At 41.0% G+C, this 12,521-nt stretch overlaps 1 protein-coding gene across 2 annotated transcripts in view; it reads left to right on the top strand.

The window, feature by feature from the left end:
• The first annotated feature begins 1,042 nt into the window (after positions 1–1,042).
• The window catches only part of gabra2b (gamma-aminobutyric acid type A receptor subunit alpha2b), a 47,840-nt gene continuing 36,361 nt past the window's right edge, over positions 1,043–12,521 (top strand). The window contains exons 1-4 of one of the 2 annotated variants that reach the window (XM_085473468.1): positions 1,043–1,160; positions 1,389–1,471; positions 1,917–2,019; positions 9,076–9,191. In XM_085473468.1, coding sequence (XP_085329594.1) covers positions 1,949–2,019; positions 9,076–9,191 — 187 coding nt within the window. In that variant the 5' untranslated portion in view covers positions 1,043–1,160; positions 1,389–1,471; positions 1,917–1,948. Of the gene's footprint in view, positions 1,472–1,916; positions 2,020–9,075; positions 9,192–12,521 lie in introns of both variants that reach the window. The other variant, XM_085473476.1, reaches the window with a different exon arrangement.

Below are 12,521 nucleotides of genomic sequence, written 5' to 3' on the forward strand. Positions count from 1 at the left end.
CACATTTCTCGGCTTTTAAAAAAAACGTTATGCGTTGCCACGTGTTTCATCGGATTCGAGGTGTTACCTCCTTTGCACAGTATCACAGGATCAGCTTAAAGCACTTGTTGCTGCTGAGTTTGTATATTTTGCTGTGAAGTACAACCAGACTTTTGACCACTTTGCCTTGGGCATTTTTAATCTGTAGCTCTGCTCTAAAAGAACGTACGTACCTGGATCCGCCTACTATCCTCGGAAACGTAAAATGATTGGCTAGAATCTAAAGTGTATCACAGCTCAGGAAAAAAAAAAGCACCGAAATAAAGCACCGAAATGTGCGCTGCTTTTCGGTCTGGTTACTACCGTTTATGTCAGATCTACCGGTACCCATCCCTACAACCAAGTGACTGAGACAGTACACAGATACATCTGTGCCATATGTGGACTAGAAGTCCTCAAGTCCCGATGGGAGACACCATCAAAGGTGGCTGAGAACAACAGTGCAAAGGTCCCGTGGGACTTCAAGTTCCAGACAGACAAGCAGCTGCTGGCCATCCAACCAGACATAGTGGTAGCTGAAAAGGAGCAATTGTGCTAGATTCGACATTGCCTGTGGATGGTAACATCAGGAAGATGGAGCATGATAAAACAGAGAAGTACCAGAGTACCAGGGGCTGAAAGAACAACTGGAGCACATGTGGAAAGTCCAGATTGGTTCCAGGAGCACACACACACACACACACACACACACACACACACACACACACACACACACACACACACACACACACACACACACACACACACACAATAACACGTTCACCAAAAAAATGTACCTCAAATAAAATGATCAACTAGATAAAGATTTTTTAAAAGAAAAAATGCATTTTCAATAACAAGAATTCCACGAAGCTGCACTCGTAATCACCGCCGTGTATTTGACTGTGAGTGGAGACAACATCCTCACATTCCAAGGTCTAGGCTGCAGGAAGGAGGCTCAGTGCATACAAAACCGCCTTTAGGACCCAGCGTGTCTCCTTCGCAGCCTTTGTAGTTTTCTGTAGAGATGAGGGAGACTGAGATGTGCTTCTTGCTTATCACGATTCACATCGAGGCTCTAACAGCTGAGGAGGATGCTGAACAAGGAGATTTGAAGCCCGGATCAGCTCTGACTGCTGCTGGTTTACATTTCACTTCATTTCATTAATTAATTAATTAATTTATTTGTTTATTAGAGACCTTTCCTCTCACTGACATTATTTTCTATTTAGCCATTATATTTTTTGGTATTAAATCCTGAGACACTGAAAGTATTTCGGGCGCATTCCTGCTGCTGGCTGGGACTATGATTTATCGGCGCTTGCAGCTTGGCTCTCATGACAGACTCGCTCTCACTGGGTCTCTTTCAGACGGAAGAGAGCGGTGAATTGTCTTTAACTTTCTTGAGCATCTTCGACGAATTCAGCTGCAGCGGGTACTTTTTGCACTTGAGGTGAGTTCCCTTGCATTCGCCCTCACCTACAAAACAAACGCTTATTTTCATAAGCGGATTCAGGCTCGGAGAAGAACGCGTGGGAGAGAAGATGCATCCCTCTAACCTTCTTCCACGTTTCATCTAATCACATTTTAATGATTATTTCCGCTTTTTTTTTTTAAATCGATTGTATTATCAAAATGGCTCAAATCGGTGCTTCATATTTTTGGTAACAGTAATGTTCAGTGAGTGAAGGAGTGAGACGCGTCAGTGAATACTAATTACTGTCAGTTGCCCATCCACCCTCCCTGTGTTTATTATTTATTTATTTTTAATTGATTTACGGCGCTCTGAAGGGAATCCCCGGAAATCAGTGTCATAAAATCTGACTGTATGGAACACATACAGGCTGTAAATCCACTGGCATGTCAAGCCTGTTAATGCGAGGCTCCATTCATTGCAGCGGCTGTCCTGTGTGTAGGTGTGGAAGCAGCCATGTGGAGCAGAGAGAGCGCTCCTTTACTCCTCGTCTGCCTGCTGGCTCTCACAGCCCTCTGGAAAACCAGGTGAGTGTTTTGAATGAGAGACCCCTTGAAGTGAAGACATGCCAAGAATCACACACTTTGTCTCAGGGGGCCAGCTCTGCTTATCTCATGGGTTTTTGTTTGTTTGTTGGTGGTGGTGGTGGTGGTGGTGGTGGTGGGGGGGGGGGGGGGGGGGGGGTGTATAAGTAAAAGGCTCATCATTTCGATTGTATTTGAGTAATCCTCTGTTATTTCTTATGACTGGGCTAAACAATGCACAGTTTGTGTGGTTATTAGTTTCCATTTACAAATTCCCATAGACATCAATGTTTTGAAATGCATAAATAAATAGATGGCTTTAAATCTCTCCTGTATGCTCTGCGCCCTGCTGCTGTGTGAGGACGCCTCACATTAGGCGCTCAGGTGTGAAGGTGTGTTTATGATATTTGCCCGAGTGACAGATCAGGTCAGTCAGGCGCTTACAAAGAGGCAGCCAGCGTCAGGAGCAGGAGGGGCGATTCAAATAAGGCCACGGATTTCCCCTCCAGGCTTCAGGATGCCACTGATACACTGATACTGAAAACTGGACTTCGTCATCTATCTCATCAGCGCCTTTATGTTTTCAAGACATTTTTCCACGTCCAGACTGCAGATAGTAGGACTAACAGGGTGAACAACAAATTGTTTGGATACATCAGTTGTTACATTTTAGCTAATTATTGTTATTGTGTTGTTTTGTGCCAAGAGAACTTGGAAATCTCTCATTGTGAAACACTCTTTAAAATCGTTTCATCTCTTTTTTAAAATTTGGATTTTAACCAGCCAAAACCAATGTGACACAAGTAAATGTAAACATCTTTAGCACTCAGTGAGGTCAATATGGATGTTTGAGCGATTTACTCTGTGTCATTTTACTTTCATTTCTAGTTGCAAGGTCCTGATTTTATTTATGTGCTGTGATTTGATTGTCACACCATGGTTGCTCATTGGAAAGATTAAAACTGACTCATTTTTAATATGATTAGTAACATCTGGACTTTTCTTACTACAAGAAAAAAAATCTGCGGAGCATATTAATCTGAGGCTGTTGTTGATGTTTATTTTCAGCACTGTCATTGTCAGTTTGATGTGCTGACAAAGGAAAAAAAGTGCTAAAGTTGTGTAGACCCAATCTGCAAAAAATGACATAAGCAAGCATATATATTAAACTTTTAAATGTTTTAGATCTGTCAGAAATCTATCAAAACCAGGTGTCGCTAGCAACAGCTGCAGCATTATAGTGCTATAGTAGTGATAAAACATTACATCACTGGCTGTAATCTCAGGTCAAGTATAAGGAGAAAACTAGCATAGGAAGTGTTTTCCCTGGAGATTTTAAACAACAGCATAACATGACATTTTAGTTTAAGAATAACTAAAGAAATGTAATCTTGGAAGTTGTCAGGAGCTGCACAATGTTGTCTTATAATAAAACCGAAAAACTCCTGTCCTCTGGAGTGCAACAGGTGTGCGCTCCAGTGAATCTCGATGGAGTCAATATTTTTACTTTTGCACATCGCCAGCTGCTCGAATCCCCTCCTTCCTAGCCTGCTTCTACTTATTGGTGTGTTTTTGCCTCAAGTGGTGAAACATGTTTGTTGAAGCTTGTTGAAGAAGATCTTTTTATGTGATAAATTCATCTTCACTCATGTGAGGCTGACACTTTGCTCTTCCTCTCAGACATGCCCCTGCTTGTCTCGCTGTTTTGCACTCTAGGGAGACTATAAGGATGGCATTGCTTTAGTAATGATAGCATTACTATAGAGAAAAACTACTCACAGCAGGCTTAACTGTAACATGGTGTTATAACCAGTGTTGGGACTAACGCGTTATTAAGTAACGCGTTACAGTAACTACGTTATTATTGTGGTAACGAGCACGGTAACTAGTTATTATGCCAAAACCAGGAACGCGTTACTCGTTACTGGGATTTAGATAGGCTCGTTATTCGTTACTTCGTGTGGTGGCTGTCGCAGAGCTTCCACAGATTCAATAACATTAGCAAGTGGTGGAAGCCAGCAGGTGGATGAGAGAAAGGGAGGCAAGAAGAGAGACCCGAAGCGGCCACTGGTCCGAGAGTGTCAGGTGAACTGAACTGCAGGTAAGAAGTTATGACCTGCAGTCATTCTGGGTCAGATATGAACCAAGTTTAGTTGGAGTTTATTTTCGTTGTGCTGACTTTTTCGTACTGCGTGCTAGCTAGCATGACGGAGTTTCTATACAGCTGGGTGGTGCTATGTTACTGATGTTGAACTTTATTTTGTTCATAAGGTTAATTATTAGAGTTGCCAACCGTCCTGTAAAAAACAGAATCGTCTCATATTCAGAGAAAATATTACGCGTTTCATATTGAGGTGAAAAGGAACAGTTCTTCCCGGACTTCAGCTACAATGAAAAAGACACAAAGCTGGAGTTACTGTGTGTTAGCTGCACAGCTGCCTCTTCTTCTCTCCTGTTTCTGCTTCAATCGTAAAACTGATCGATGATCAGCTGATCGGCTTTTCTCTCTTGTTTATTTATCGCCCACTTTGCGCCAGAAAGAGGAAACCAGCGGATGTCGCGCTAAACAACAGCAGCACGTTTAAGCTTGATCAGCTGTTGTTAGAATTTATTTAATATTAATTTCTAGTATCAGCTGATGTTTGCTGGAGCCACAGCTGTAAATCTGCTGGTCATGATATCGGTTTGGTTATGTGGTGAGAGGGAAACATGAAGATGAAACCAGGAGATGTCCTTACTGAATCACCAGAGCTGTGATGGAGAAACAGGTTTACCTTTAAGGTGACATGAATGAGTTGAAGGGAAGTTATGAACTGTTTCTGAGAGATAAATAACACCAGGATCCTTTTCTAAGTAGCTGACAGCTGGTAACTGTGCAGGGGCGGGTCTAGCAAAGTGTTGCCAGGGGTCCATGTAGGGCATTAAAAGGGAAAGGGGGGCACAAGGAAATACTTTCTTATTCTCATTTAAAATGTCTCACTTTTAAAAAAATAATTATCTGAGTCTTACAACAAACAATTGATAGATTGATACATATATACCATCAGATCAGTGTACATCACTGTCACAACAGTGTTTATTTTCATTCAAAGGCTTTATGGTTTTTCCTATAATTGTGGGCCGGTCTCTAGTCAAAATGCCCGGGACGATTTTTTTGTCCCAGTCCAGCTCTGTATGCAGCTCATCTGCAGTCTGTTGTTACCTACATCTTCCTATTCAGAAGGCAGAATTTCCGAGTTCTGAGTACAATCGAAAGCAACACGACTGCAGTTTTTGTGTTGGATGTAAAAAGCGAGGATAGAATGGCTAGGATAGAATCAGGCGTGGGATTTCTCTCGTGGAAGTGTGCACATTATTTTTTCCTTTCTACAGGGAGTGCAGAATTATTAGGCAAATGAGTATTTTGTCCACATCATCCTCTTCATGCATGTTGTCTTACTCCAAGCTGTATAGGCTCGAAAGCCTACTACCAATTAAGCATATTATTTATTTATTGGGGCAGGGATAGCTCAATTGGGGCAGGGATAGCTCAGTAGGTAAAGTGGTCGCCCCATGATCGGAAGGTCGGCGGTTCGAATCCACTTAACGGCTACCCTGAGGTACCCCTGAGCAAGGTACCGTCCCTACACACTGCTCCCCGGGCACCTGCTTAGTGGGCTGCCCACTGCTTCACTGAGTGAATGGGTCAAATGCAGAGAAAAACAAGTAATTTCCCCATGGGGATCAATAAAGTATCCATTATTATTAGGTGATGTGCATCTCTGTAATGAGAAGGGGTGTGGTCTAATGACATCAACACCCTATATCAGGTGTGCATAATTATTAGGCAACGTCCTTTCCTTTGGCTAAATGGGTCAAAAGAAGGACTTGACAGGCTCAGAAAAGTCAAAAATAGTGAGATATCTTGCAGAGGGATGCAGCAGTCTCAAAATTGCAAAGCTTCTGAAGCGTGATCATCGAACAATCAAGCGTTTCATTCAAAATAGTCAACAGGGTCGCAAGAAGCGTGTGGAAAAACCAAGGCGCAAAATAACTGCCCATGAACTGAGAAAAGTCAAGCGTGCAGCTGCCAAGATGCCACTTGCCACCAGTTTGGCCATATTTCAGAGCTGCAACATCACTGGAGTGCCCAAGAGCACAAGGTGTGCAATACTCAGAGACATGGCCAAGGTAAGAAAGGCTGAAAGACGACCACCACTGAACAAGACACACAAGCTGAAACGTCAAGACTGGGCCAAGAAATATCTCAAGACAGATTTTTCTAAGGTTTTATGGACTGATGAAATGAGAGTGAGTCTTGATGGGCCAGATGGATGGGCCCATGGCTGGATTGGTAAAGGGCAGAGAGCTCCAGTCCGACTCAGACGCCAGCAAGGTGGAGGTGGAGTACTGGTTTGGGCTGGTATCATCAAAGATGAGCTTGTGGGGCCTTTTCGGGTTGAGGATGGAGTCAAGCTCAACTCTCAGTCCTACTGCCAGTTTCTGGAAGACACCTTCTTCAAGCAGTGGTACAGGAAGAAGTCTGCATCCTTCAAGAAAAACATGATTTTCATGCAGGACAATGCTCCATCACACGCGTCCAAGTACTCCACAGCGTGGCTGGCAAGAAAGGGTATAAAAGAAGAAAAACTAATGACATGGCCACCTTGTTCACCTGATCTGAACCCCATTGAGAACCTGTGGTCCATCATCAAATGTGAGATTTACAAGGAGGGAAAACAGTACACCTCTCTGAACAGTGTCTGGGAGGCTGTGGTTGCTGCTGCACGCAATGTTGATGGTGAACAGATCAAAACACTGACAGAATCCATGGATGGCAGGCTTTTGAGTGTCCTTGCAAAGAAAGGTGGCTATATTGGTCGCTGATTTGTTTTTGTTTTGTTTTTGAATGTCAGAAATGTATATTTGTGAATGTGGAGATGTTATATTGGTGTCACTGGTAAAAATAAATAATTGAAATAGGTATATATTTGATTTTTGTTAAGTTGCCTAATAATTCTGCACAGTAATAGTCACCTGCACACACAGATATCCCCCTAAAATAGCTAAAACTAAAAACAAACTAAAAACTACTTCCAAAAACATTCAGCTTTGATATTAATGAGTTTTTTGGGTTCATTGAGAACATGGTTGTTGTTCAATAATAAAATTATTCCTCAAAAATTGCCTAATAATTCTGCACTCCCTGTATTGGTAGGTGGCACAGTGCACTTGTGGCAAGTAAGCAAGCTAGAAGACTGGCACTCTTGCTGGGTATCCAGTTACGGAAGCAACACATTAACAAGAGAATTCTGAGTTAAACCAAAGTTACTTTCCCTAGTAACTAGTTACTCTGAAAGTAACGAGTAACTTGAAGTAACTGAGTTACTTTTGATAGAAGTAACTAGTAATGTAACTAAGTTACTAATTTAAAGTAACTTACCCAACACTGCTAACCCCACATAGTGTACAATACTAATGACATTAAAGGTGCTTTTCAGTATTCAGATTTAGAATATATTGGTTTCTAGAAAGAGAGCAACAAATAAAGCCATACACAATAATCCATAAACATATATAAGTAGAGCTTTGTTGCATTCATTGCATTTAACTGGACTCTTGCAGCAAATTAATCTACCTGCATTTGTGATATTATTTAGCAAATTTTATTAGGATTGTTCTGATTTGCCATTGAACTGCTTTTTTTGCACGCAGACTTGGCAGCCTTGTATATATCGTAAAACAGGTTTATGTTGATGAAAGCCTTAAAGACAAACATCTCCCACTATATTCAATGCTAAGCATGTCTGCTGTCACCAACAAGCAAAGAAAATGTAAACATACTAAACTGCTGTTCTTGAATTAGCTGAGTCGGCTGTTTGTTTGTTTTTTTAACATTTATTTTTCTCAGTGTAACTATTGCTACCAGTAATGGTAGCCATTTTGCTGCTGTTTTATTATCTACCTCATTTCATTAAGTGGGAGATGCTGCTGCATTGTAGAAATGTACTGTTAGCCGTTGTCCTCAGGTTACATATCAAATATATATCGATATACATCAGTATAAACATGTATCAAATATCAAACACTGCACTGTAAGGCCCAGTAGTGATTGTGTATCTATAGGTACGCTAGCAGGATGTTAGCACAACATCTACAATCATCTGTGTTTATGGCTAAATTTGATACTTTGTTTAAGCTAAAATAGCTAGCTAATCAAACTGCTAGCAGGATAATGTTAGCACGTCTACAATCATCTGTGTTTATGGCTAAATTTGATACTTTTACTTAGTTAAGCTAAACTAGCAAGCTAATCAGACTGCTAGCAAGATAATGTTAGCACGAGTACAATCATCTATGTTTATTGCTCACTTTAATAATTTTTTTAAACTAATGGGTCAGTTAGTTGGTGTAGGTTTCCTCTACAAGCTAATTTAGATTTTTTATAATTTTTATGACTCCCCGCCCAACAAAGCAAATAAGAAAATCAGCATTTTGGTATACTCATATGATTGTGTTTCTTATGGCTTTAATACACAACCTAGAACATACTTGAGAATAACAAATCAAATATTTATATGCTATTTTGGCCTGTAACATAAATATGAAGGCTACATTAATCTAATGCTTTCAGTGAAGCTAATTAAAGGATTGTGGTTCAAACAGGAAAAAGAGCTAAAGATGGGGGAAAAAATGATTAATATTGTTTATACTTTCCCAGCGACTGCTTAAAGTAAAATATGCCCATAACCTGAGGCTGTTATACCAGAGCTGTTGACAGTGGTGATTAAGTAGAGCTTTAATGTGGGACATTAACTGAATTTATTTACCATGAATCTCTGCTGTGATTTGCATAGTCAGTTGTGTTTTGACTCCCAGATCAGATGGCTGGAACTGGGTCATCCATGTGCATGAGAAACATGGTTACGTGTATATCTGTGTTGGTATGCAGTCTCTGCCAGCTACAATAAGCACTCCTGTGCTTTTCATAAATCAAGCTGCTGAGAAGAACTGAATCTAAAATGTAATCAGAGTACTGCTGAAGTGTCCCCTTGTTGTTTTCATGTCTCTGCTTACTAGATCGGTGAATGCAGATGCCACATCTGATTCCTTTAAAAACAACATCACTCTGTTCACACGCATCCTGGACAGCCTGCTGGATGGGTATGACAACCGTCTACGGCCTGGTCTTGGGGGTAAGCAGAAGAAGTGCAGACATACAGTTTATAGAATCTAAATGAACAAACGCTGTTACGAAACAGCACGTGTGTCTTTTTTGTTAACGGCTGACGGCTCATTTGAAGTGAGAACACTTCATTTAACATCAGCTTTTCTAGTACTGATAACCTTTGGCAGCAATCCCCTCGAGAATAAACTGACAAACACACTCTGTGCACAAAACATTTAGATTATATAATGCTTCCCTCCACTTCCTGGAAAGTAACAGCAGCCAAAGTGGCCACATTTAACCCTGCAGAGAGTTTTACTCTTGCTTGACTTTTTAGGGAAAAACCAAAGTGAGAATATTTGTGTAAAACATAAGGAAAGACACTGTATGTGTGGATAATGACACTGTGTAGCTGGTTTGTGCTGTCTTAGTGTTTTGTAGCTGCACTGCACAGTAGGAAGGTGGCTTGGAATTACATGGTATGGTTACATGTATAAATGGTTGATGTCCTCAGATGAGTAAATTAAAAAGTGTTAAAAATAAAATATTTAGATCAGAATATAAACACTTTTGGTGTATGCTCTGATGCTGGGGCCATTAAAAAGAGCTTCCTGAGAGCTCCCTTAAATGTTTGATAAATTTAAATTTTTAAAAGCATAACAGGCTTTTGGTATTTTTTGCTTCACACTTTCTGCAGAAGGCAGCGTTTGGATTTTGTTGTTTGAAGAACCACATCGCCTCACGCACGCAGCAGCGCTCCACTCGTCATTCTCACATCTCCCGTTATCCTTCATGTTTGGGCATTTCCAGCTGGCCCCTCAGCCCAAAGCTGAGCTCCTCCCTCAGGATTTGGTGCCATTTGAAATTCAAATTCCTGGGGCCATCAGCCCAGCCCAGGAGCTACCATATGTGGAACAGACCTCCTTTAGCTTGGCAGCACTCAGCCTATTCAAATGGCCCTACAGTAACAGTCCTGCCAGCTTATTTACTGTGCAGAAAAAGCCCCAATGTATGAAGAAAGCTCAGGTATCTAGAAAATGCAGAAATATAGAATGTATCTTTGTGTTTTTGATATTTCACAAACGCTTGATACACCAAAACAGACTGATAGGATCGCGCCAGTAAAAACCTGATGCTTTTGGACCAACAGCTAGCAGTGAATAAGTGTCTGTGTAACACACAGACTCAGCGATCTGACGTAAAACACTTAAATAAAACATTAGAGCATAAATCAGAAACTTTTGAAGTGTGTTCCTCTACAGGAGCACAGCCTCGTAACGCTCACAGTGTAGTAGCACACTGTACCCATTAATGTACGGAGGAAACAAACAGCTACAGAAACGACATCCGATGTTTTCCACACGGCAGAAACATTAGATCTGTATGTCTCATCTGTGTGTGTGCGTTGGGGGAACACATCGTGTTAACGCTTCACTGGACTTTGGCTTATGACATATTTATAACAACTGAAAAAGAGCCTCCTCACAGCTGCACGAGCATGCTCACTCATACATACAGTAAACTCAGGGTCAAAGGGTGAGTGTTTTTGACAGTTCTCATGGTCTAAGCATAAGCATTCACAAAGAAAGAGAGAAAAAGGGAAAAGCAGCTTGAATGCCAGTGTCATCAAACATTCAGTCATTTATGTAGAGGCTAATTACACATGCAGAGTATAGTATAAAATCTATTTTCTCCCTGTAGCAGTTTAAATGTTTCACTATCCTCCATCATTAAAGATGCTTAGAATAGTTACAACTGTGGACATAACACGGACACAATGCAAATCAATGAATAACTACAGCCTGATAAACCAGGGAGGTATAGGTATGGTATTTTACAGTTTGTAGCAATGATTATATGATAAAGATTGGGAAGATGAACCCACGTTTCCCTTTGTGGGGTTTCAGGGGAGAAGAAAAAAGCAGCTACAATTTCTTTAACCATGAGTGAATAGCTGTGTGGGTTTAGGCTGCGAATGTCTCCAGAATTTACTTAGAACAAATTTACTTAAAGCAGGCTTTCACGTGCATAACTGTGTATTTTCTCTGATATAGATAATGTAACTAGACTGTGGACTAAATTGTTTTAATCTGACATTTATTTTTCATACTTGTCATCTGTTTCAAGTGCTCTTTTGAAAATGCAGCATTTTTTTCCAGACACTTTCACTGAAGTTGAGCCAGGCTGCAGAAAGTGAACAGAGAACACACAGTTGCTCCTCATCATCATTAGTGTGACTGTGAGGAAGCTCACTTCTGTTCGTATTCACACTTCTGCCACTAATTTGCTTTTCACCCCCTCCAGAAATTTGTCACCTATCCATGACTTCATGCTCAGCGCTATACCTATCAGAGACAGTTACATGTCAAAAGGTTTTTATTGTCTAAAATCGAACATTTCTCATTTACTGGGAAGTAACCATAGGCAACAACAAAAAGTCCTTTTGATGTTTGGGACCAGTGTTTTTTACTGGAGATGACCAGAATTCCAGCGCTGTCAATCCTGACTGGTGATTAACCGCTTAGCCCCACACATGTTTGATTATAAACCAGTCCATTTCATGTGTGTGTAACATCAACATGTTGTAAATTGGAAGCTCTTTCACTATTAAATCTCAAAGGATCATCAAGAAAATGTTTGCAACGATAAACCTAATCATGGAAACTTTAAACAAGCTAAAAGTAGCTAAAGCTAAAGTTATCCAGAGCTCAGAGCCATCCACAGGCGAAGCGGCCTTGGTATGAGCAATCAAAGCAGCTAAAAGGGCAAAAAAAGTTAATGCCCTGTTATCAGGTGTTATCCTTTTATCCTTATTTGCAAAAGATGTAAGTACCTGGGATTTTCTGGTAATGTAAAATATTTTTGGATAAGGGTGAGGTATAGGTGCAGGAGCCAAGTTTTGGTTGTTATCTTATGCGTGCCGCTAGGGGTCAACTTTTGTGTTTTTCGGTAAGGTGTGTTTGTGTGAATGTATGTAAGGTAGACACGTAATTAGCGGCAGGTGTGTTGTTGTTCAGTTTGTGACTGTTGTGCTGTTATGATATGGTGATGGATAAAGAAAGCTGTTGACACAAATGCAACTGATGGAAGAGCAATCAAGATTAAATACGAATAAGATAGTGGTGGTGGTCAGAGGGCCCGGTGGCGCCAGTGTCCGGCAGCCTCGCCTCTGTCAGTGCGCCCCGGGGTGGCTGTGGCTACAATGTAGCTTGCCAGCACCAGTGTGTGAATGTGTGTGTGAATGGGTGGATGACTGGATGTGTAAAGCGCTTTGGGGTCCTTAGGGACTAGTAAAGCGCTATACAAATACAGGCCATTTACCATTTTTTCAAGATAAGTAGCTGGAGTTATTGGACTG

Source organism: Copadichromis virginalis, linkage group LG2 (genome assembly GCF_057382275.1).
Source record: "Copadichromis virginalis isolate Kocher_CV1m ecotype Utaka linkage group LG2, C_Virginalis_male_GT1.1, whole genome shotgun sequence".
Classification (NCBI taxonomy): domain Eukaryota; kingdom Metazoa; phylum Chordata; class Actinopteri; order Cichliformes; family Cichlidae; genus Copadichromis; species Copadichromis virginalis.